Source organism: Lissotriton helveticus, chromosome 1_1, assembly GCF_964261635.1.
Source record: "Lissotriton helveticus chromosome 1_1, aLisHel1.1, whole genome shotgun sequence".
Classification (NCBI taxonomy): Eukaryota; Metazoa; Chordata; class Amphibia; order Caudata; family Salamandridae; genus Lissotriton; species Lissotriton helveticus.
The window spans coordinates 77,849,151-77,871,240 of record NC_136057.1 but is presented as its reverse complement, the minus strand read 5'-3'; the positions used below and the strand labels follow the sequence as shown (position 1 = coordinate 77,871,240).

General features: G+C 50.0%; 1 protein-coding gene across 1 annotated transcript in view; it reads left to right on the top strand.

Annotated features, from left to right (window-relative positions):
• The window catches only part of LOC144758619 (uncharacterized), a 159,907-nt gene that overhangs the window by 14,761 nt on the left and 123,056 nt on the right, over window positions 1-22,090 (top strand). Inside the window, exon 2 of the mRNA XM_078646438.1 lies at window positions 19,951-22,014. Within this exon, the coding sequence (XP_078502564.1) occupies window positions 21,092-22,014 (923 nt within the window). The 5' untranslated portion in view covers window positions 19,951-21,091. The remainder of the gene's footprint in view (window positions 1-19,950; window positions 22,015-22,090) is intronic.

Genomic DNA, 22,090 nt, shown 5'->3' with positions numbered 1-22,090 from the left:
TCCTCCTTATTCGAGCCCTCCTTCGCCTGTACGTCCCTGTGTAGCAGCTTGAAAACATCTACGTATTCATGTTTCCAAATCCTACCCTTAATCTTCTCGGATAAGTGTGACCCCAAAGGCATGGCCAAGCCCATATAGGGCAATTTCTTCCGATGCTTGTCCTCCCCCTTTCCGTCTTTGTCCTCCTTCCCATCAGTTCGGTCATCCTTCCCCCCTGAGCTTGTCCGTTTGTACCCCTGCCATCACCACCTTCTTATTTGACGCAGACGCAAGCACCCCCCCCTTTGGCCCCAAGCCCCACTCCCCCTGACTCTCACAGACCCTCCCTCACTCCCTCCGACCTGCACACCTTCTTTCTGCCTTCCTTCGGGCCTCCTCCCAAGCAGCTCACCAATCGCCCTCACCTGCCAGATTTTACTGCATCACTCCCGGCCGTCGCTCCGAGCTGCTGTGTTTTGTCGTAGACACCTTCGCTCTGCCAGTCTTCTTCCGAGGGGCCTGCAAGACACCAAGTCCACTGTTGCTCTGTTCCTTCCCCCGTCCTGTCCACGTCATCTCTCACTTCCCCTTCTTCCAGCTCCTCACTCTCCGCACCATAATCCAACTCAAGCGCCCATTCATCCTCCACCAGCTTCCACACCACCTCACGTACCGCTCTTTTCACACCCTTCTGCACCTGCACACCACTCCCCATCGCCCGCTCCGCACACGCTGCCGGTGCCCGATTCCGCGATGGAGGGAGAGCCGCCGCAGACTCCCCTACTGCTTCAAGGCGGCTTCCAGAGGCCGTCTTGCACCCCGCTGAACCTGCCAACCCTCTGCTGACCTCCGCCAGCTCCAACCCAGGCGGGCTCTGGCATTGCCGGGCCTCGCCGCATCCTGGCCATCCCTAACTGCCCCTGCCTGGTACCCCTACCCCCCACCGGTGCACCTCGGGCCCTATCAACTCTCTCCATGTCCGCCTGCTCTGCCCAAAACTCCTCCTCCGAGGTAGATGTAGGAGGGCCCTCCATCTCCTCCTTCCAAACGACATTAGCCCTGATGGCCTCGAGTTCTGCCCACTGGGCATCCGCCTCCTGAACCAAGCGCCTCTGCTCCCTAATCTTAGACTCCAAATCCATGGCCTCCCATCTGGCCAACAAAGGTGGGCAGTAGCCCCTGGGCCCTACACCCTGCATGCTCCTCCAAGGGGTTTCCACCGCAGTACTCCCTTCACCCCCAGGCCTGACCTCCTCCGAGCCCGCGTTGGGGGACATCCCCCCAGCCCCCTGGCTTACTGGGGTGCTGGACCGAAAACCCACCGAAAGATCCAGGGGCCCCACCCCCTCCCGCAGGGCCCCACCCTCCACATCGGCGGCCTCCTCGCCGTCTCTACCCACCTCCCGCTCTACCCCCTCGTGAACAGCCCCCCCATGCACACGCCGTCCCGAAAGCACGGCCCCCTTCCTCCCACCGGCAGCCCCAGCCCTGCCACTCCCACCTTGCCCTCTGGACACGTCCGCCGTGTAGGCCTCACTTCCGCTCAGCGGGGGAACGTCCTGTGCTCCCCTTCCCCCCCCCGGTGCCCGCCTCACTTTGCCCTGATGCTACCAACACAAGCTGCGGAGGCAGGCTTTTGCGCCGGCCTCCGCGCGACGCTCCTCTTGTCCCGGCGCCCCGCCCCCAACCCGGCGTGCCTCGACCTGCCTGAGTTGGCTCCTCCAGGCAGGCGATAACAGCAGCGGACACCCCCGCGGAGGCCGCCTGCGGGGTCTGCTCCAGGCCTACCCATGCTTCATTCAATACCCCCGGCCACAGCCAGTCCTCCCGCTTGGCCCTCCCCAGCACTCGCAAAGCCTCCCGCACCGCCTCTGCAGAAACCCCCGACATACCCCCACACGCTGGAATCAGCCCGATGAAGCCAATCACCTCACCACTGACCAGTAGCTCCAGTCGAACACCGCACCACCGTCGCCTGCAACACGTCCGCCGCAAACCTGTGAGTAAATTCTCTAAAACCACCTAACAAAATCTGCCAAAAACGACCCCCTTTGAAAACTATTCACACCCAGCAATGCCAGAATGCATGAAGAGGAAGTCGCCTTCCTCTCCTGCATTCTTATACCCACCCCCAAACCACACCCTTCTCCCACCAGCCTGGCCCTTCCCTACGCGAACGACCCCAGGGGAAGACTAGACTGCGTCTTTGCTTCCCCTGGGGCCCTCCAGTGTGTTTCATAAGGGGGAAGTTCTAACAATCCACAGTTAACTATATGTTAGTTTATAACACGTATTTGTCACGTGTAACGCGGCACCTGATCTCTAATTGCATTAATCGAACTCAAAATGCGTCTTTATTTGCGACATGATACACAACAGATAACATTCGTGCTGGAGTAAATGCGAGGATGCAGGTCGTGACTCGGACCCTTCAGTAAACTCTGCTCCGCGAGAGAGCAAACACCTCGCGCCCTCCCGGGCTCTCTGTTGTTTCTCTCCGGCTGTAATTGGGCTTCATGTAAACATGTCTTTATCTCGGTTTTTACAGAGGGCCCTTGAGAGCTCTCTGAATCCACTGGCAATAAAACGAGACGGGTTTCAAACGCAGGGCTCGTTGGCCGAGTAATTGAGAGCAGAACCCTCAGTGCACTGACATACGAGTGAAACCCAAGCCCCTCTGCCAAGATCAACCCGCCCGCAGAACCGCACCGTAAAGCTGAGAGAGTCCATCTGTCCTCCCTCCATGGGTGCAGCAGTGCTGGGGCTGGGCCAGCGCTGTTGTGTGACCCTGGCCTAGCCCTGCGCCGTTGTGTGACCCTGTGCCGTTGTGTGAACCCTGGCCTAGCCCTGCGCCGTTGTGTGACCCTGGCACTGCTTCGTTGTGTGACCCTGGCCCTGCTCCGTTGTGTGACCCTAGCCCTGCTCCGTTGTGTGACCCTGGCCCTGCTCCGTTGTGTGACCCTGGCCCTGCTCCGTTGTGTGACCCTGGCCCTGCTCCGTTGTGTGACCCTGGCCCTGCTCCGTTGTGTGACCCTGGCCCTGTGCCGTTGTGTGACCCTGGCCCTGTGCCGTTGTGTGACCCTGGCCCTGTTCCGTTGTGTGACCCTGGCCCTGTTCCGTTGTGTGACCCTGGCCCTGCGCTGTTGTGTGACCCTGGCCCTGCGCTGTTGTGTGACCCTGGCCCTGCGCTGTTGTGTGACCCTGGCCCTACGCCGTTGTGTGACCCTGCGCCGTTGTGTGACCCTGGCCTAGCCCTGCGCCGTTGTGTGACCCTGGCCCTGCGCTGTTGTGTGACCCTGGCCTAGCCCTGCGACGTTGTGTGACTCTGGCCTAGATCTGCGCCGTTGTGTGATCCTGGCCCTGTGCTGTTGTGTGACCCTGGCCTAGCCCTGCGCCGTTGTGTGACTCTAGCCCTGCGCCGTTGGGTGACCTATGCCTGACCCTGCGCCGTTGTGTGACCTATGCCTGGCCCTGCGCCGTTGTGTGACCCTGGCCCTGCGCCGTTGTGTGACACTGGCCCTGCGCCGTTGTGTGACCCTGGTCCTGCGCCGTTGTGTGACCCTGGTCCGCACCGTTGTGTGACCCTGGCCCTGCACCGTTGTGTGACCCTGGCCCTGCTCTGTTGTGTGACCCTGTCCCTGCTCTGTTGTGTGACCCTGTCCCTGCTCTGTTGTGTGACCCTGTCCCTGCTCCGTTGTGTGACCCTGGCCCTGCTCCGTTGTGTGACCCTGGCCCTGCGCCGTTGTGTGACCCTGGCCTAGCCCTGCCCTGTTGTGTGACCCTGGCCTAGCACTGCCCCGTTGTGTGACCCTGGCCTGGCCCTGCCTGTTGTGTGACCCTGGCCCTGCGCCGTTGTGTGACCCTGGCCCTGCACCGTTGTGTGACCCTGGCTCTGCTCCGTTGTGTGACCCTGGCCATGCGCCGTTGTGTGACCCTGGCCCTGCGCCGTTGTGTGACCCTGGCCCTGCTCCGTTGTGTGACCCTGGCCCTGCACCGTTGTGTGATCCTGGCCTAGCCCTGCGCCGTTGTGTGACCCTGGCCCTGCACCGTTGTGTGACCCTGGCCTGGCCCTGCTCCGTTGTTTGACCCTGCGCCGTTGTGTGACCATGGACCCGCGCCTTTGTGTGACCCTGGCCTGGCCCTGTGCCGTTGTGTGACTCTTGCCTGGCCCTGTGCCGTTGTGTGACCCTGGCCCTGCACCGTTGTGTGACCCTGGCCCTGCGCCGTTGTGTGACCCTTGCCTAGCCCTGCGCTGTTGTGTGACCCTGGCCCTGCACTGTTGTGTGACCCTGGCCTTGCGCCTTTGTGTGACCCTGGCCTGGCCTGGCCCTGTGCTGATGTGTTACCCTGGCCCTGTGCCGTTGTGTGACCCTGGCCTGGCCCTGTGCCGTTGTGTGACCCTGGCCTTGCGCCGTTGTGTGACCCTGACCCTGCGCCGTTGTATGACCCTGGCCCTGCGCCGTTGTGGGACCCTGGCCCAGCGCCATTGTGTGACCCTGGCCTAGCCCTGCGCTGTTGTGTGACCCTGCGCCGTTGTATGACCCTGGCCCTGCGCCGTTGTGTGACTCTGACCTTGCGCCATTGTGTGACCCTGGCCCAGCGCCGTTGTGTGACCCTGGCCTAGCCCTGCGCTGTTGTGTGACCCTGGCCCAGCGCCGTTGTGTGACCCTGGCCTAGCCCTGCGCCGTTGTGTGACCTGGGCCTGCCCTGCGACGTTGTGTGACCCTGGCCTAGCCCTGTGCCATTGTGTGACCCTAGCCCAGCACCGTTGTGTGACCCTGGCCTAGCCCTGCGCCGTTGTGTGACCCTGGCCTAGCCCTGCACCGTTGTGTGACCCCGGCCTAGCCCTGTGCTGTTGTGTGACCCTGACCTGGCCCTGCGGCACTGTGTGACCGTGGCCCTGCGCCGTTGTGTGATCTATGCCTTGCCCTGCGCTGTTGTGTGACCTATGCCTGGCCCTGCGCCATTGTGTGACCTATGCCTGGCCCTGCGCCGTAAGCATTCCAAACCGCCCGGTAGTCAGTCCAGCCCTGGTGTGACCCTGCACCATTGTTTAACCTGAGCCCCAGCAGTTGTGCTCCCATTTCCCCTTCCAGCCTCCCCATGCAATACCCGAGCCCCCAGTGGCCCCTGGGGTAGGTCTGCGACGTTATGAGTTCCCGGGCTCGGGTCTGCACCATTTTGTGCCCTGTTCTGGGCCTGCGACTTAATTGCAACCTGTGCAGGGCCTGCACCGGTGTGTTAGCCTGGGCAAAGGCCGCTGCGCCCTCTGGGGTTGGACCTATGCCACTGGACTCCCAGCTACACCTCCGCAGACAGGTGACCCTATCTGGGCTCGGAGGTCTGCGCCACTGTGTGACCCTGGTCTGGGCTTGTGCAGCAGCGCCTCTACTCGACAGTGCGTGGGTTTGCGCCGCTGTGTGATCCTGGGCTGGTCATGCGACTCTGCTCGACCCTGGGTGGGCTTGCGCCACAGTGTGATCCTTGGTTTGGCATGCAACTCCGCGTGACCCTGGACTGGAACGGCGACACTGTGTGACCCTGGGCTGGGCTTGCGCCGTTGTGTGACCCTATCTCTAGTTAAGTCTTCTGCAAGCCGCCAACTCTAACACCAGGCCCATTAGAAGAGATGGCGTGTGCCCGAGGAAAATATTGTATACCTCTCTGAACCAATCTAAAGTGGACACTCCGCAGTTTAGGTGCCCTATCAATTGTTAATTCTCATAATAAATCCATAATCCTATTTATTAGAGCGCTAAAGGCAATAGGTTGAGTGAAGAATACAAGACGAAAATGCAAAGGTTATTATAGAAGGATAATAGAGAACCAGCAGGGGCACTGATTGTTGAAAATATTAAAGAGTTCCCAATGTTACGAATCCTGAGTGAAAAGTGCCGGTGTGTAAGCGAAAGTCTGACCCTCTCACACACATACTCAAACATTCACGTATGTCGGAGCAGCGGTGAACTAAACAAGTACTCCTTGCTTTACTCTGGCACCTGCATTTCCACCGCGCTTTCTACCATTAGTAGGAGCCTCGAGGTGCTTTCTCAATTTGGTTGCCTTTTCATATCATAGGCGTTTACATCGACCAATTGTACTTGGTTGTGTGTCTGTAATGGTAGGTGCACTTTAATGCAGAAGTAAATTGAGTTCAACCCGATTCAAGAACGTTGTAGTGTAGTAGGAGTCTGCTCGGGGACAAGGTGCATTTGTTGCGATGCCACGACATCGTGGTCAGCGCCACCATTAAATCTGCGCCAAAAAAATGACCAGGAACGAACGGCAATATTGTTTTCCGAAAAGCAACACATTTCTTGGGGAAAAACATCAAGACCTTTTTGTATTATATTCACCTGAGTGTACGCATACGTGCACGCATTCGCAGGTGTGTGTCAGCCTGTGAGCTCCTGTGCCGCAGGGAATACGCGCACATTGCTTTCCGTAATCCCACCTCTTGTAACACATGCTGTAGTGGCATTAACTTGCTTTACTCGCTGCAGAAATGTAACGCTCAATTGATTATAAGTCTTGTAATAGTTGCGACATCGCGTCCGTATCTTGGCCAACCATCACATCTGTTTGTACGTGCGTCATACTCCTAGCAGTGCAACCAGGGGTACGTGGTCATGTGATCTATATGTGAGACTGATGTGCGACACAGATCCAGCCATCGGTCGGGCAGCGCGCGCCACAGCCCGGGCAAGAGTCCCAAACGTGAAGGCCCCATGCTCTTCTCTGTAACCAAGTGTGCAAATTGGACAAAAGGGGCCTTTTGGGGTCTAATTGAGCGTGAGAGAAGGAAATGTCACAGCTAATGAGGTCTGAGAGAGCTCGGGTTACAGCGAGGTAGCAGGCACAGATGGAAGTTTCTCTAAGCCCCGTCCTTTTCAGACTGGGGGGGCGTGTTTTCCTGCTTACTCAAAAGGTTGCTTATCTTCTTTATGGGGCCATCTGGACCCATAAAGAAGATAAGGAACCTTTTACTTCAGCAGGAAAACACGCCCTCCAATCTGAAAAGGACGGGGCTTAGATAGAAAGAATGTAAAAGAAAAACGTCACTAGCACCTCTTCTCCAATGGCTGGCCAACGTTTAGGAGGCCAGCCAATGGAGAAGAGGGGCGGGGCTTAACCTCGCTAGAGACACTCACTCTATCCCATTAAGTCTCCTCAGCGAGACTGCGCATTTGTGCAGTCTTTCGCAGGCGGTGACCTAAAAACAACAGTTGATGGACACACTGCAGAACAATGTCATACATTCACCCCAGTTCAGAGATCTGGGCCTAAATCCATTGTTTTTTTGCTCGCCATTCCAGTTTGAACCCAGCCATATGCAAATCAGTCTTGACCCTATACCTCATGGAAACAGTCTAGCCCCCGAACTGCCAAGCCAGTTCTTCCCTGGACTAGAAACCAGCATCCTAGGACCGGTTTCGGGGTTTCACCCCTCTTCAGCCAGGATGGCTTGATTCCATTGGCATGGAGAGCATGGGACCCAAGCCTGGGCATACCCGTCCCACTCGGGGTGACAAATGCAAATACAACAGTTGATGGACAGAATGCAGAACAATGTCATACATTCACCCCAGTACAGAGATCTGGGTCGATTTGAAGACATTGTTGTCTGCAGTGTCTTTGCTCATTCTCAACTTGCTTTAGAGTTGCTTATAGTGCTGCATCACCACCCTGAGTTCTTCTGTGTACCAGCTGGCTTGCTTTTGTGATCTTGATTTTTTGTTGTTGGTATGCTTGAGGGGGTGCAGGGTGTTGGCGCAGGTGGTGATCCATTCATTGAAGTTCTTGATGTCTTCGTTTAGGTTGCTGGTATGCTTGAGGGGGTCCAGGGTGTTGGCGCAGGTGGTGATCCAGTCATTGAAGTTCTTGATATCTTCCGTTAGGCTGCCGGTATGCTTGAAGGGGGCTAGGGTGTTGGTGCAGGTGGTGATCCATTCATTGAAGTTCTTGATGTCTTTCATTAGGCTGCTGGTATGCTTGAGGGGGCAAGGGTGTTGGTGCAGGTGGTGATTCATTCATTGAAGTTCGTGATGTCTTCCATTAGGCTGCTGGTATGCTTGAGGGGGCCAGGGTGTTGGTGCAGGTGGTGATCCATTCATTGACGTTCTTGATGTCTTCCGTTAGGCTGCTGGTATGCTTGAAGGGGGCTAGGGTGTCGGTGTAGGTGGTGATCCAGTCATTGAAGTTCTTGATATCTTCCGTTAGGCTGCTGGAATCCTTGAGGGAGTGCAGGTGGTGATCCATTAATTGAAGTTCTTGATGTCTTCAATTACGCTGCTGGTATGCTTGAGGGGGGGGCCAGGTTGTTGGTGCAGGTGGTGATCCATTCATTGAAGTTCTTGATGTCTTCCATTAGGCTGCTGGTATGCTTGAGGGGGCCAGGGTGTTGGTGCAGGTGGTGATCCATTCATTGACGTTCTTGATGTCTTCCGTTAGGCTGCCGGTATGCTTGAAGGGGGCTAGGGTGTTGGTGCAGGTGTTGATCCATTCATTGAAGTTCTTGATGTCTTTCATTAGGCTGCTGGTATGCTTGTGGGGGCAAGGGTGTTGGTGCAGGTGGTGATCCATTCATTGAAGTTCGTGATGTCTTCCATTAGGCTGCTGGTATGCTTGAGGGGGCCAGGGTGTTGGTGCAGGTGGTGATCCATTCATTGACATTCTTGATGTCTTTCGTTAGGCTGCTGGTATGCTTGAAGGGGGCTAGGGTGTTGGTGCAGGTGGTGATCCATTCATTGAAGTTCTTGATGTCTTCCATTAGGCTGCTGGTATGTTTGAGGGGGGCCTAGTCGTTTTTTTGCTCACCATGCCATTCCAGTTTGGACTCAGCCATATGCAACTCGGTCCTGACCCTGTGCCTCATGGGAACAGTCCAGCCCGAACTGCCAAGCCAGGATCTTTCTGGACTGGAAACAAGCATCCTAGGACCGTTTTTGGGGTTTCACCCAGATCTCTTGACTGGGGGAGAATGTTTTGATTTGTTCTGCATTCCGTCCATCAATTGTGTATCTTTTGATGGCAACATGTAGCAGGAACCGCTGTGGGAAGTACCAATAATGGACAAATTGTGCCTGGGCACATAGATAGTATAGTCGCATGTCAGGTGCTTCAAATCCTCCCCGATCGAATGGCTGTGAAAGCAAGTCCCAGCTGCATCTTGGTTTCTTACCGCCCCACACAAGGGTCAGTAGAGCCGTCTGAAGCATATTGAATAGTGCAATATTGAGCCTGATGGGGATATTCACAAACAAATAGAGGAGTTTGGGCAATATTGTCATTTTTGTGACCGCGATCCTGTCCGCCAGCGAAAGAGGCAGCTTAACCCATCGTGGTGTTTGCTCAGTGATTCGGGTAATGACTCGGCCATAATCCATTGAAAGTACCGATTCAGGATTTCTATGCAGCCATATCCCTAAATATTTCACCGACAGGGGAAAATCCAGCTCTACCTCTATGGTTTCCGCCGTCAGCGGAAAGACTGTTGACTTATCCCTAATGTGGAATATCTCTCAAATTGTACATATTCCCTCAGTAGTGCCAGGAGATTCGGCAGGTTCATGTTCATATAGCATCATATCATCTGCGTAGAGCGAGACCCCAAGAGGTCTCTGCCGGAATTGCAATGCTGCATGAGCATGTTTTTGACTCCTTTTACAAGCTAAGGGCTCGAATGCAAGTGAAAATATAATCGGCAACAAAGGGCATTCCTGCCTTGTGCCTCTCCTAATTGAGAATGCATTTGAGACACAGCCATTCACTCGCACTCGGACCTCCGGCTCATTGTATAATAATTTGACCCATTTAAAGAAAAACTGTGGCATACCCATTCTAAGTAAAACAGTAAACATATACTCCCACCGCAGGGAGTCGAATGCCTGTGCTGCATCTAGCATTACAGCTTGAAAATCAGGCTGAAAGAAGTGCAATGCTGCAAAGATAGTACGCAGGTTGTGTGCCGTTGATCTCTTGGGGACATACCCTGACTTTTCCGGGGGGATTAATGTGGGTACCAAAGGCTGTAGCCTATTGGCGATCATTTTTGCTAAAATCTTGGCATCTATATCAATAAGGGAGAGAGGTCTATCTATATGATTCGCACCTGTTTGCCACCTTATCAGGTTTCAGCAATGTAACAATAAGGGCTTCCTTAAGAGAAGGGGGCAGTCTCCCAGTCTCGTACGCTTCCACAAAGACATCCAATAATCTAGGTGCCAGTTCTTCTAAATATGCCTTATAGAACTCGCTCGGAAGCCCTTCAAGGCCAGCTGACTTACATGTGGGGAGGGACATTATGGCAGTTTTTACATCTTCAACCACAAAAAAGGGTTGCGTAAGGTACCCCCTCTGGCCTTCTGAGAGCCACCCAAGTGCAACATCATCAAGGCATGCTCATATATCATCGTCAGACACCTGTGCCTTGTCACCATACAGTTCATCGTAAAAGTCTAGCACCATCCTGCTAATCTCTGGTGTAGTGAGTTGCGCCACCCCATCCCTGTCTAGCATTTCAGTGATGTTTTCCAGGCTCCTTGACATATATCTTGTGGGCCAACGAACGTCTAGATCTCTGCACCAATTCTTGTTTGGTTGTGCTAGTCACAAGATCCCTTATTTTGGCAAGAAATTCTGATTCAGGGTTCTGCTCTTACTCTCGTTCCAATGCTGAGATCTCCGTCGCCAGCTTGCTGATGCTGCGCCTTAAGGCCTTCAAGACACCGGTCTGTGCACTTATGCTTTCTCCCCGTTGCGTAACTTTGAATGCCTCCCATAACAGCCCAGCAGTATCTACTGAGCCCTCATTTTCTATGTGGTAGTTTCTTATCGCATTTCCTATAGTGCTCTTAAAGACGGGGTCTGCCAGGAAAGCCTGCTGTAATCTCCACATAAAAGGTGGTCCTGCACAATCTGGGATTCGTAGCTCAAGGAGAACTGGGGAATGATCCGAAAGGGTCTTGGCCAAGTGACCTACATGAACTGCCCAAGTGCATGTCATCTCGGTCGCAAGCCAATAGTCCAATCTGGACCACGATCCATGCACTGAGGAAATAAAGGTTCTTTCCCGTGACCCTGGATGTCAGTCTCCATACATCCCAAATGTCCCCTGCTTCCATCAATCCTAGCAGTGTGTCTGATGCCTGTCCATGTGGATTCAAGATAGCCTGGCTGATGAGGATTATGAATCCGAAACCGGTCCCAGGATGCTTGTTTCCGGTCCAGGGAAGACATGGCTTAGCAGTTCGGGCTGGACTGTTCCCATGAGGCACAGGGTCAGACTGATTTGCATATGGCCATGTCTGAACTGGGGTGGCTGAGTGAGCTAAAGAATGGTGATGAATTAAACCCAGATCAGTTGACTGGGGGTGAGTGTTTGATTTGCTCAAACGCTCCGTCCATCATCCCCTTTTGTATCGCCCTGATGCCTGTCCATGTGCATATCTAAACAGAAGTTAAAATCCTCCACCCCCCCCCCCCCCCCAAAATCTCCACAGGAGGATACATGGAGATTCAACGCCAAACGTCAGTGAAAAAAGCAGGGTCTTCTAGATTGGAGCCGTATATGTTTACCAACAGTACCATCGCACCTCCTATCTTACCCAGGATAATCGCTAGGCTACCCTGCCTTCTCATCCGTCTCTGAGCTGATCATAGTAAATGGCACACCTTTTTTGACAAGAATCATCACACCCCTGGAGTAGGAGAAGTAGGATACAGCTAGACACACCCCTGCCCAGCTTGCTCCCACATTCTTCTCCAAAATCTTAGTTAGGTGGGTTTCCTGTAGGTAAGCAACCTGGACATCAAACCTGTCCAGATACGCTAAAACTGAGCAGATTTTCTTGGGGCTGTTTAAGCCGTAGACATTCCAGGTAAGGAATTTCATTTCACTACCCATACTTGCGGCAGATCATGACATGCCTTTGCACAGGTTAAAGCGTCCCATCACCCAACCATCCCGCACCCACTGCAGCACCCTCAACTTGCTAAAGCCATCCCTATTTAGAGTAAACAACCCCTCCCGAACATAGAAAAACAATTGAGTCATATGGAGTCCTTCCATGAGGGGAGCGCCAGAGTGCTACTAGCCTCCCACAGAAGTAGGCGGTGGCTGATCAGATCTACTACCAATGCAATAATATCACAAACGTATTCATGCGTTTTGAGACTTCTAGCTAGTTTTTTCATTCCACTTGCAATCAAACATCCTAGAGCTGCAGCGGGAAAAGACTACATATTTTTCAACCATCCAAACTTATGCCCTCTTATCAGTATTGGTCACAGCTCATATCAGGCCTAAATCGCAGACGTTGCAAGTCCTCTTTGGCTGGATCATTCGAGGGTTCACACCTTCTACTTTTCAGCTTTTTTACGTGTTCGAGCACTGCCTTTGAGTTGGTGTAGATTTTAAAGTCTCCCTCCTGGCCGAGTCTCAGACCGGCCGGGTACAGCATGGCGTATGGAATGCCCTCTGATTGCAATAGCTTCTTCACTGTACCAAATTGCCTACGGACTGCAACTGTAAAGTCTGGGAAGAATACAAGTATGTTCCCCATAACTTCAATTGTGCCTTTTTCTCTTGCCATTCGCAATATGGCATCTCGGTCCCTATAATTTAGGAGACTGGCAATGATGGGGCGGGGCATCGCCCTAGGGACTGGTCTTGGAGCCAAGGAGTGATGAGCGTGCTCAACGATCAACATCGGAGATTCTTGAATTTCGATCTTGTGAAGGCTCCTGATGAGGATGGGATGTGAACCATGTGACACAAAGCCAAGAGGTTCAATAGGATGACAGCCTTACTCTTTCCTCTGTCTAGGATCATGCGCATGGCATAGGTAGGTTCAATGAGCTCTGTTTCCATACTCGGGTTGGGTCTGCATCGAGATTGGATGACCTTGAGGAACTGGTGGTTGATGAGGTAGCTGGTCAGACACTTCTTGATGGTTTTCTCTAGGATTTTTGCCATGTATGGTTGGAGAGTGATTAGTCAGTAGCTGGAGAGTTTGGTGAGATCCTCCGCGGGTTTCCTCTGCAGGTCTGTGATAGCTGCCTGCTTCTAGGTTTCTGGGAAGAGGGCCGCATTGATGGAGTCATACAGGATGGGAGTGAGGACTTCACTGATGGTGGTTAGACCTTTGTTGAAAGTGTGGTGGGGGCATGGGTCTCATGGGGCCCCACAGTGGATGGTCTTCATGGTTGCGTCAGTCTCGTTTGTGGTGATGCCGTTCCACATGGTCAAGGTCCATTCTTCAGCTGGGATTGGAAGACTGGCTGCGAGGTTGCTGGGGTCAGTTCGAAGTTGCCGTATGTGGATGATCTTCCTCCAAAAGAAGTTCAAGATTGTTGCAATGGGTTTTGTAAGGGGGGTGTTGCTGCTGGTGGCTGCAGCACTGTAAATTCTCAGAGTATGGAGATTTATTTGGTGCTGGTGTTGCTGGCTTCGATGCGGTTGGTATTGGCTGTTCACTTGGCATTTCAGACATGCTGGTGGACACATGTCAGGGCAGATTTGAAGCCGTTGTTGTCTGCAGTGTCTTTGCTCATTCTCAACTTGCTTTAGAGTTGCTTATAGTGCTGCATCACCACCCTGAGTTCTTCTGTGTACCAGCTGGCTTGCTTTTGTGACCTTAATTTTGTTATTGTTGCTATGCTTGAGAGGGTGCAGGTTGTGATCCATTCATTGACATTCTTGTTATCTTCCGTTAGGTTTCTGCGGATATGCTTGAGGGGTCCAGGTTGTTGGTGCAGGTGGTGATCCAGTCATTGAACTTCTTGATATCTTCCATTAGGCTGCTGGCATGCTTGAGGGGGGGGGGGGGAGGGGGCAGGGTGTTGGTGCAGGTGGTGATCCAGTCATTGAAGTTCTTGATGTCTTCTGTTAGGTTGCTGGCATGCTTGAGGGGGGGGGGCAGGGTGTTGGTGCAGGTGGTGATCCATTCATTGAAGTTCTTGATGTCTTCCATTAGGTTGCTGGTGTGCTTGAGGGGGTCCAGGGGGTCGGTGCAGGTGGTAATCCAGTCGTTGAAGTTCTTGATGTCTTCCGTTAGGTTGCTGGTGTGCTGGAGGTGACGTGTGTTGAGGGCAGAAGCCCAGTCCTTCTCTGAGATGTTCTTCCAGCAGCGGCCGCCTGTCCCGAGGTGGTGGCTCTCCTGTGATTCAGGATGGTGAGCTTGAAACTTAAAAGGGTGTTGTCAGTTCAGGTGATAGGTGTTGATTTGTAGATTGATGCTGTTTAGTGTGGAGAAGAGAGGGTCCAGGAAGTGTTCAAGTGTGGGTGGGTCTGGTGATGTGCTGAGTAAGGTCGAGGTTCCCAAGGCATTTGAGGAGGGTATTTGAATTGAAATCCTTACGGTCCTCTAGATGAAAGTGCAGTTCTCCATGGAGGTTGAAAGTGCTGGAGTCAATGATAATCTCAAGTCTAGATTCGTTCTGATGTCCATTCTTTCTGTTACACAGACCTATATCTCTATATTATCAAAGTCAAGAGAAGCCTTTTGCAATCTTTCTTCTGCATTTTTCTTAGGGACTACTGGCTTCTGATAAATCACTTTGTCGTTAACATGAAAAGACATAGGTTGGCTAGTTCACTTTAATGCTTCCAAATATTTTGAGGATACTCAGTGCTGAATGCTTCAATCTCTGACCCAATTAGAAGCTCATTTAGTTTGTGAACATCTGAGGGGGGAAAATACATTTTTTTTCTTCATTTCCACAATGTACTCGGTCCTTGTGAAGGTCACCTTCTTCAGATGGGAACTTGTTGCATCCTCTCTGGTTGTCTACTTGATGTCTAGAATACTACGTGAAATACACATCCAGGCTCCTGTGATACCATACTCTTTACCAACAGCCAAAGTATACCCCAGTCAGACTCAGGACTAGTGAGCGCAAGGTTTCTGCAGGACTCGTACTTCAAGATTTTGAACATTTGCAGAGATTCTGTCACAAAGACAATCTCAGCCTAATCTAATGACAAAAACATCAAGCTTGATCTGATTGTCCAAGCAACCGTAGATGTATCCATGAGAAGGCTTCTGGTCATGGTACTTAACCAGGGTCAATCACATCATTACACCTTGCTTCTCGCTCAACCCTTCATTGGCCATGGTAGACGTGACATTAATTTCTACCTCATCTCGGGCAATGGGCACTCGAGGTCATCCCCACTGGATAGGCAGCCTGTGCCAACTGGCACTAGAGAGAATCTCCTCATGCAAATTGTAATACATTTGCTTTAACGAACCAAAGAGTATTTATAGCACATACAAAGAAATGAACACACCAACAAGAGAAATAGATTCAATCATATATTGTAAACGGTATTGAATACCGCTGGCTGTCACAAATACAAATTAAATACAAGTGACCGTGGGGAGAGAGTGACAAATAGTGAATAGTGAAGTGAACAGTGCACTTTATTCCTGACAAATACATTAGTGACATGAAAAAAGGAAGAAAAAAGTGTTAGCTTTATTACATACATCTTGAAGAGTTTCCTTTGTTATGTACTTCCTGAAGAGTTACTGTTGTTATACACTTCGTAAAACTGAAGTGACAGCAGCATCTCCTGATCCATCTCTTTTTCCGCAATGTCTTCTTGTTTAAATGAAATCTTGACCATGTGTGTCTTTGTAAAGCTCTCTCAAGCTGCCTGACGATCACCTCTTAGTCAATCCCCCCAAATCCACAACCCCATCCAACCCCTCAACTACTACTCCTGCTGCTCCTGACTCACCGACTTTCCCTTTATCATCCCCATTGCTTTTGTCTCTCCCTCCTCTAACCTCCTACTTACCACTCACTCACACTATCCCTCTGAATATACCCCCTACCTATCTCTATAATTTCCCCCCTAACCCCCCCAGGATTTCCCCCCTTTCCGCCCCATGCTATCCCCCACCTTGATAACCCGTATTCTTCCAATCTCTTTAATTTAACTGATACACTCTATGCCTCAATTCCCTCCCAATCACTCCATAAAGTCGAACTTCTTCTTTCATCACTTGCATTAGAACTCTCCTCACTCAGAAGTGATATCTCTCTCCTCCTCAAAATCCATCCGTCCAATCCAGATCACACTTTTACGTCATCGGATTGCGCTGCACTGTCACAAGGTGATAATAAAGGCAAGCCGAACACTAACGGACCTCCTACTGTAGCTTCCTCCACCGACACCCCTCTCCTCCCCTTTAAACCCACAGCACGAGCTAAACATAATGACCACTCTCTTAGCCCCACAACGAGCAACCTTAATTCATCATCTCAGTCTCACCGAGACACTAGCTTCTTAATCTCAGGAACCAACTCTTCTAATAACCCCCCTAACCCCCCTCTCCTTTTTCGCTCACTATCCCCGTTCCTTCTACAATACCTGTTCTCTTAAACTCGACTAGACTCCCCCTGCACCCGGCATCAAATTCTTAGACCTATCCCACACGGTCCCACTACCCCACCTCATGTCTCCCCTCCCCTCCGATGCATGTTGATAAATTGTAGATCTACCTCCTGCCACGCTACTGAGATTGCTGAAACCATCCTCAGTGAAAATATTGACATCGCATTCCTTACTGAAACCTGGCTAACCGCCCACTCTACCCCTATCCTCGACCTGCTTGTCCCTCCAGGCTTCTCTATTATCAGAAAAGATAGAAAAGAACAATTAGGTGGAGGACTTGCCCTGATCTTCAATGACAAATTCAACATATCACCCGTCCTGCTCCAAGACCCTTCGTCCTTTGAATACCTTTGCGCTGACCACTCTTTTCCCGGCTTGCCCTCCACTCGACTTCACACCATCTACCACCCCCCGGGAAACTGCCTACCGTTCGCCGAAGAGATGACTGACCTTATTATTCAAGCTTCGATTTCCCACTCCAAGAATCTCTTCCTGGGTGACTCCAACATCCACTGGAACAAAAATGATGATCCTGCGGTCACCCTTTTCAATCAAACCCTAGACATCACTGACCTGACACAAATCTGCCTGGCCCCTACTCATATAAAAGGCGCCACCCTTGACCTTGAAATGCCCCTCTAATCCTCCCTCCCGTATCAGTACTCCTCCCACTAAATCCACTCGTAGCCTTCACCTCATCCCACCTGGTGAACTCGAATCCACAATTAAAGCTCGCTTACCCCCCCCCCTCTCTTAGCACCAATGATCTCACTGACCATTACAATAATTCCATTCTTGAGGCCCTCGACCTTATTGCCCCCATTAAACTAAAAAAACAAAAAATCATCCCCTCCAAATCCTGGTTCAATGCCGACCTCAATAACGAAAGACGAACCCTCAGACACTCTGAACGTACTTGGAGAAGCCATCCCTCCGCTGAAAATCTGACTCTTCGTAGAACAAACATAGCCCAATACAAAAAGCATATCTTCAATGAGAAAGCCACCTTTCTCCGGTCTCAACTTGACCAGGCTAGAAACCGCCCCAGAGAATTGTTTAACATTGTTAAAAAACAAACTTCCTCTGGCCCTCCTAAACTTGCAGCCGCTGTGGAAAAGATGCGAAGAAATTGCTAGTTTTTTCTCTACTAAAGTTAACACCATTGAACTATCCTTCTCTTCCCCTCCTCTCCCTCCTAATCCTCCCTCCACCCACTTCACCACCCCTACTATTCCCAACTCACCATCTTCCTCCGCCCCCTCCTCCTTCCCGACAACCGCCCATCCTACTCTCCCTCCCTAGTACTGATAGCTCTCTTTTTCCCCCCGCACTCCAACACCTCGACCCTGCACACCCCTCCTTTCCAGCACCCAACCTGCATCTTCACCGACGAATTCCCTTCCCAAAAACAAGGCTTCATGGAGCGTTTTTAAACCAATTTCTGAAACCAATATCATCAACATCATCTCCAAACTTAAACCGTCTTCACATTCCAACGACCCCCTCCCTGCCCATTTAGTTCAAGAGCTCAAGCATATCATTGCCCCTATTTGGTCCGACATCATTAACTCCTCACTCTCTTCTGGTTGCGTTCCTGCCTCCCTTCAGCTAGGCCAAATATCCCCCATTCTTAAAAACCTCACTGCCGACCACAATGATCTGAACAATCTGCGCCCCATCTCCAACCTTCCTTTCCTCTCTAAAGCCCTTGAAAAATGTGTCCTTTCCCAGCTAGATAATCATACCTCCTCTTTCAATCTACTCGACATTTACCAATCTGGATTTAGGAAGGGATGCAGCACAGAAACAGCGATGCTCAATATTACTGATGACATTCATCGCTCTCTTGACAAAGGCGAATCCTCTTTACGTATCCTCCTTGATCTCTCGGCCACCTTTGATACGGTACATCATCCCACCCTGCTGACCACCCTTAAAGAGTGATTTGGTTTTGTAGGCAATGTACTCAAATGGTTCACATCCTTCCTCCAGAACAGATCACAACAAATTAAGCTCAGTCATTGTCTATCCAAATCCAAACCTATCACTCTCGGGGTACCCCAAGGGTCTATCCTCTCTCTAACCCTTTTCAACCTCTTCATGGAACCCCTCACTATCATTCTCAAACAAGCCAAAACCAGCTACCACCTCTATGCCGACGACACACAACTTTACTACAAGATTAAATCCCACAATGACATCCTTCTCCTCAATGACACTCTACTGAAAGTTCAAGCCTGGTTCCACCTTAATCATCTTAAACTGAATCCCAAAAAAACCGAAATCATTCTTTTCATCACTAAACAAAATCCCCTCCCCATTCAAATATGGATTAAGGACATCTATGCCCTTAATTGCTCCCTCTCCACCACTAATTCTATCAAATCCCTGGGTATCAGTATTGATCAGAACCTTTCCCTCATCCCCCACATCAAAAATACAGCTAAAAGTGCTCTCTTCACCCTGCACCACCTCAAAAAATTAAACCTTTCATTCCTGCCGATGATTTGAAAATCGTTGCTCAATCTCTTGTCCTATCCAAGATTGACTACGGTAATGCTACTCTGGCTGGCACACCCAAAGCCCACCTGGCACCGATTAAAGCTGTCCTCAACCCAGCTGCTAGACTGATCGCTGAGTGGAGAAAATTTGACCACATCTCTCCTGCCCTCAAAAATCTTAACTGGCTCCCAATTGAAGGCCGCTCCACATACAAGATGCATTACACACAAAGCACTTCACCAAGATACCCCCTCCTACCTTTCAAGTAAACTACATAAAGCAGGCTGCACCAGATCCTTGAGAAGTACTAACTCCCTTGTCCTTATCCCTCCTAAACTCAAATGTAAAAAGACCCAATCTCGTGCATTCTCCGGCAATGCCCCTACGATCTGGAACTCTCTTCCCAAAGACCTTTGCTGCAACCCCTTTTACCATCTCTTCAAAAAGAGACTCAAATTACTTCTCCTCAATAAACACTGGGGACCCTCATTTTTATCTATCCTGAATCCTACTAAGTACCCTTCTATCTCTAAGCGCTCTTACCCTACCGCTTTTCCCCCCTCCTTCATTATGCTCTACCCTCCAAATCCCTCCTCTACTCCCTTCCCATGACCCCTTCACTTACCCAACTCCCTTTCTTCTTTCTCTCATTCTTCTTCTATTGTTTCTTTTAATCTTCCTATAAACTAAAAAACTGTAGTTTGTATTTATTATATTCCTGTTAATGTTACTATGTTATCTTCTTTTAACTATGTAAAGCGCTCTGATACTCTCGGGTCCAGCAGCGCTATATAAAACCTTTTAAATAAATAAATAAATAAAAATACCTCTAGCGAATGGGTGCTCCATGAGTGCCCTTTCTTTACTAAGTTATCACCTCCTTTTCTGAATTAAGATATGGCATGTTCAATAGAACATTTAGTTAAATATCTGTGTATGGTGAAACATCTCTTGGTTACTTTCAAAAATGGTAAAGAAGAGATGTCTTTAACAAATAGTAAAATATGGTGTATTTACATTCTCTTACATTTCTATTTAGTGATAAATCTCTTTAAATCCAACAGGAAACCAGCCTTGAATGCTCCAATGATTCTGAATAATGAAAATAATAGTGTAAATCTACAAAAAGCTGTCAAACTATGAGCTCCAGTATTCAGGAAAAGAGCTGCACAGTTAGAGACTGAGGAACCTGAACGTAAACTGATAGATCCTGGTAGAAGCAGTCCAGAGCAATTCAGTGGATCTAAGAGTCTGAGCTGTGCACCTCCACGCCACAAGATGAAGAAATGACCTCTAGAAAATGAACGCAGTCACGAGCAATTCAGTGGATGTATGTGTCTGAGCTGTGCACCTCCTCACCACAAGACGAATAAATGACCTCTAGAAAATTAATACAATAACAATAACTAACCACTGCCTGTATAAACAAGTCTCCAAGCTTTGATCATTGGATCGGTGTGAGGTGGATACAGCATTGCTCTGTTTCCTGTAATGATAGCCAACAACCATTCAGTGCACTAAGTATATTGTAAACTATTTCTGGCTAAACCACAGCAAGAGAAAAGCAAAATGGGGTGGAGCCAGACAACTGAAGGGTAAAGGAAAGAGAGGGTGTCTGATCTACAAGACTGTCCCAATGTGCATCGACCTGAAGGAAGACTAATCTTTACCCGTAAGCATGCACAACCCTTATACAATCTAAAGACATAACCACATACAAAGGAGCTTTTTTTTTTTTTTTATTGTGTAAGACATTTATTAGACACAAAGAAAAGTTACACTGCGTCATGCCAACAACCCGGAGGCAGGCCGCGATGCTTACAGATGGTATTCAATGGCAGGTATATTTCAAGGAATCTTGCAGCATAACGGGCAATGCATCCTCAGGAGATGCCTGTAAACAGTCTAAGGTATGCAGACATACAGTGCAACAACAACAAGGCAAATAGTCTTACAATTTTTAGGGTGCCGCAGACAGGCAATATCACCCAAACACATGACGTCGCCCCATCAGATTGACGAGCGCGACAGCCGTGGCTCAGTTAAACATCAGCTCAGCATAGACATACAAAGGAGCTTTACTTGCCACAATTATAATATATGTAGTTGTTGAGTCTTTTATTTCGTTGTGAAATCTGAAATCAAGCATCCAAAATACCACACACATACAGGGAATGTGAGAATAACACAAGTGCTTTATCAACCATGTTAGCTCTTCAGGAAGCACAGTCATGGGATGCAGACAAATATAAACCCGACCCAGAGACACTAACCAAGAAAGAAAAATCATACACAAGCAGCAATAGCTTTAGTTTGTCATCACTACTAAAGAGCCATCAGCAGACACACACAGGAGAAGCAACATGCAATTGCAATGAATGTGTGAAGAACTTTAGTCAGTTAGCACTCCTAAAAGATCATCAGCGAACACACACAGGGGAAAAACTGTACCATTGCAATGAATGTGTGAAGAAATTCAGGCATTTATCACAACTCCAAGTTCATCAGCGAACGCACACAGGGGAAAAACCATACCATTGCAATGAATGTGTGAAGAAGTTCAGTCAGGTATCAAATCTACGAACACATTTGCGAACACACACTGGGGAAAAACCATACCATTGCAGTGAATGTGTGAAGAGCTTTAGTCTGTCATCAGACTTACAAAATCATAATCGAACACACACTGGGGAAAAACCATACCATTGCAGTGAATGTGTGAGGAGCTTTAGTGGGTCATCAAACCTAAAAAAACATATTCGAACACACACTGGGGAAAAACCATACCATTGCAATGAATGTGTGAAGAGCTTCAGTCAGTTATCAATTCTTCAAAGACATCAGCAAACACACACCGGAGAAAAACCATACCATTGTAGTGAATGTATGAAGAGTTTCAGTCGGTTATCACACCTACAAGAACATCAGCGGACACATACAGGAGAAAAGCCATTCCAATGCAGTGAATGTGTGAAGAGATTCAGACTGTTATCACACCTCCAAATGCATCAGCGAACACACACAGGGGAAAAACCATACCATTGCAATGAATGCATGAAGAGCTTTAGTCAATTATCAATCCTACGAAGACATCAGCGAACACACACAGTGGAGAAACCAGTGAATGTGTGAAGAACTTCAGTCGTTTACCACACCTCAAAATACATCAGCGAGTGCACACAGGGGAGAAACCATTCCATTGTA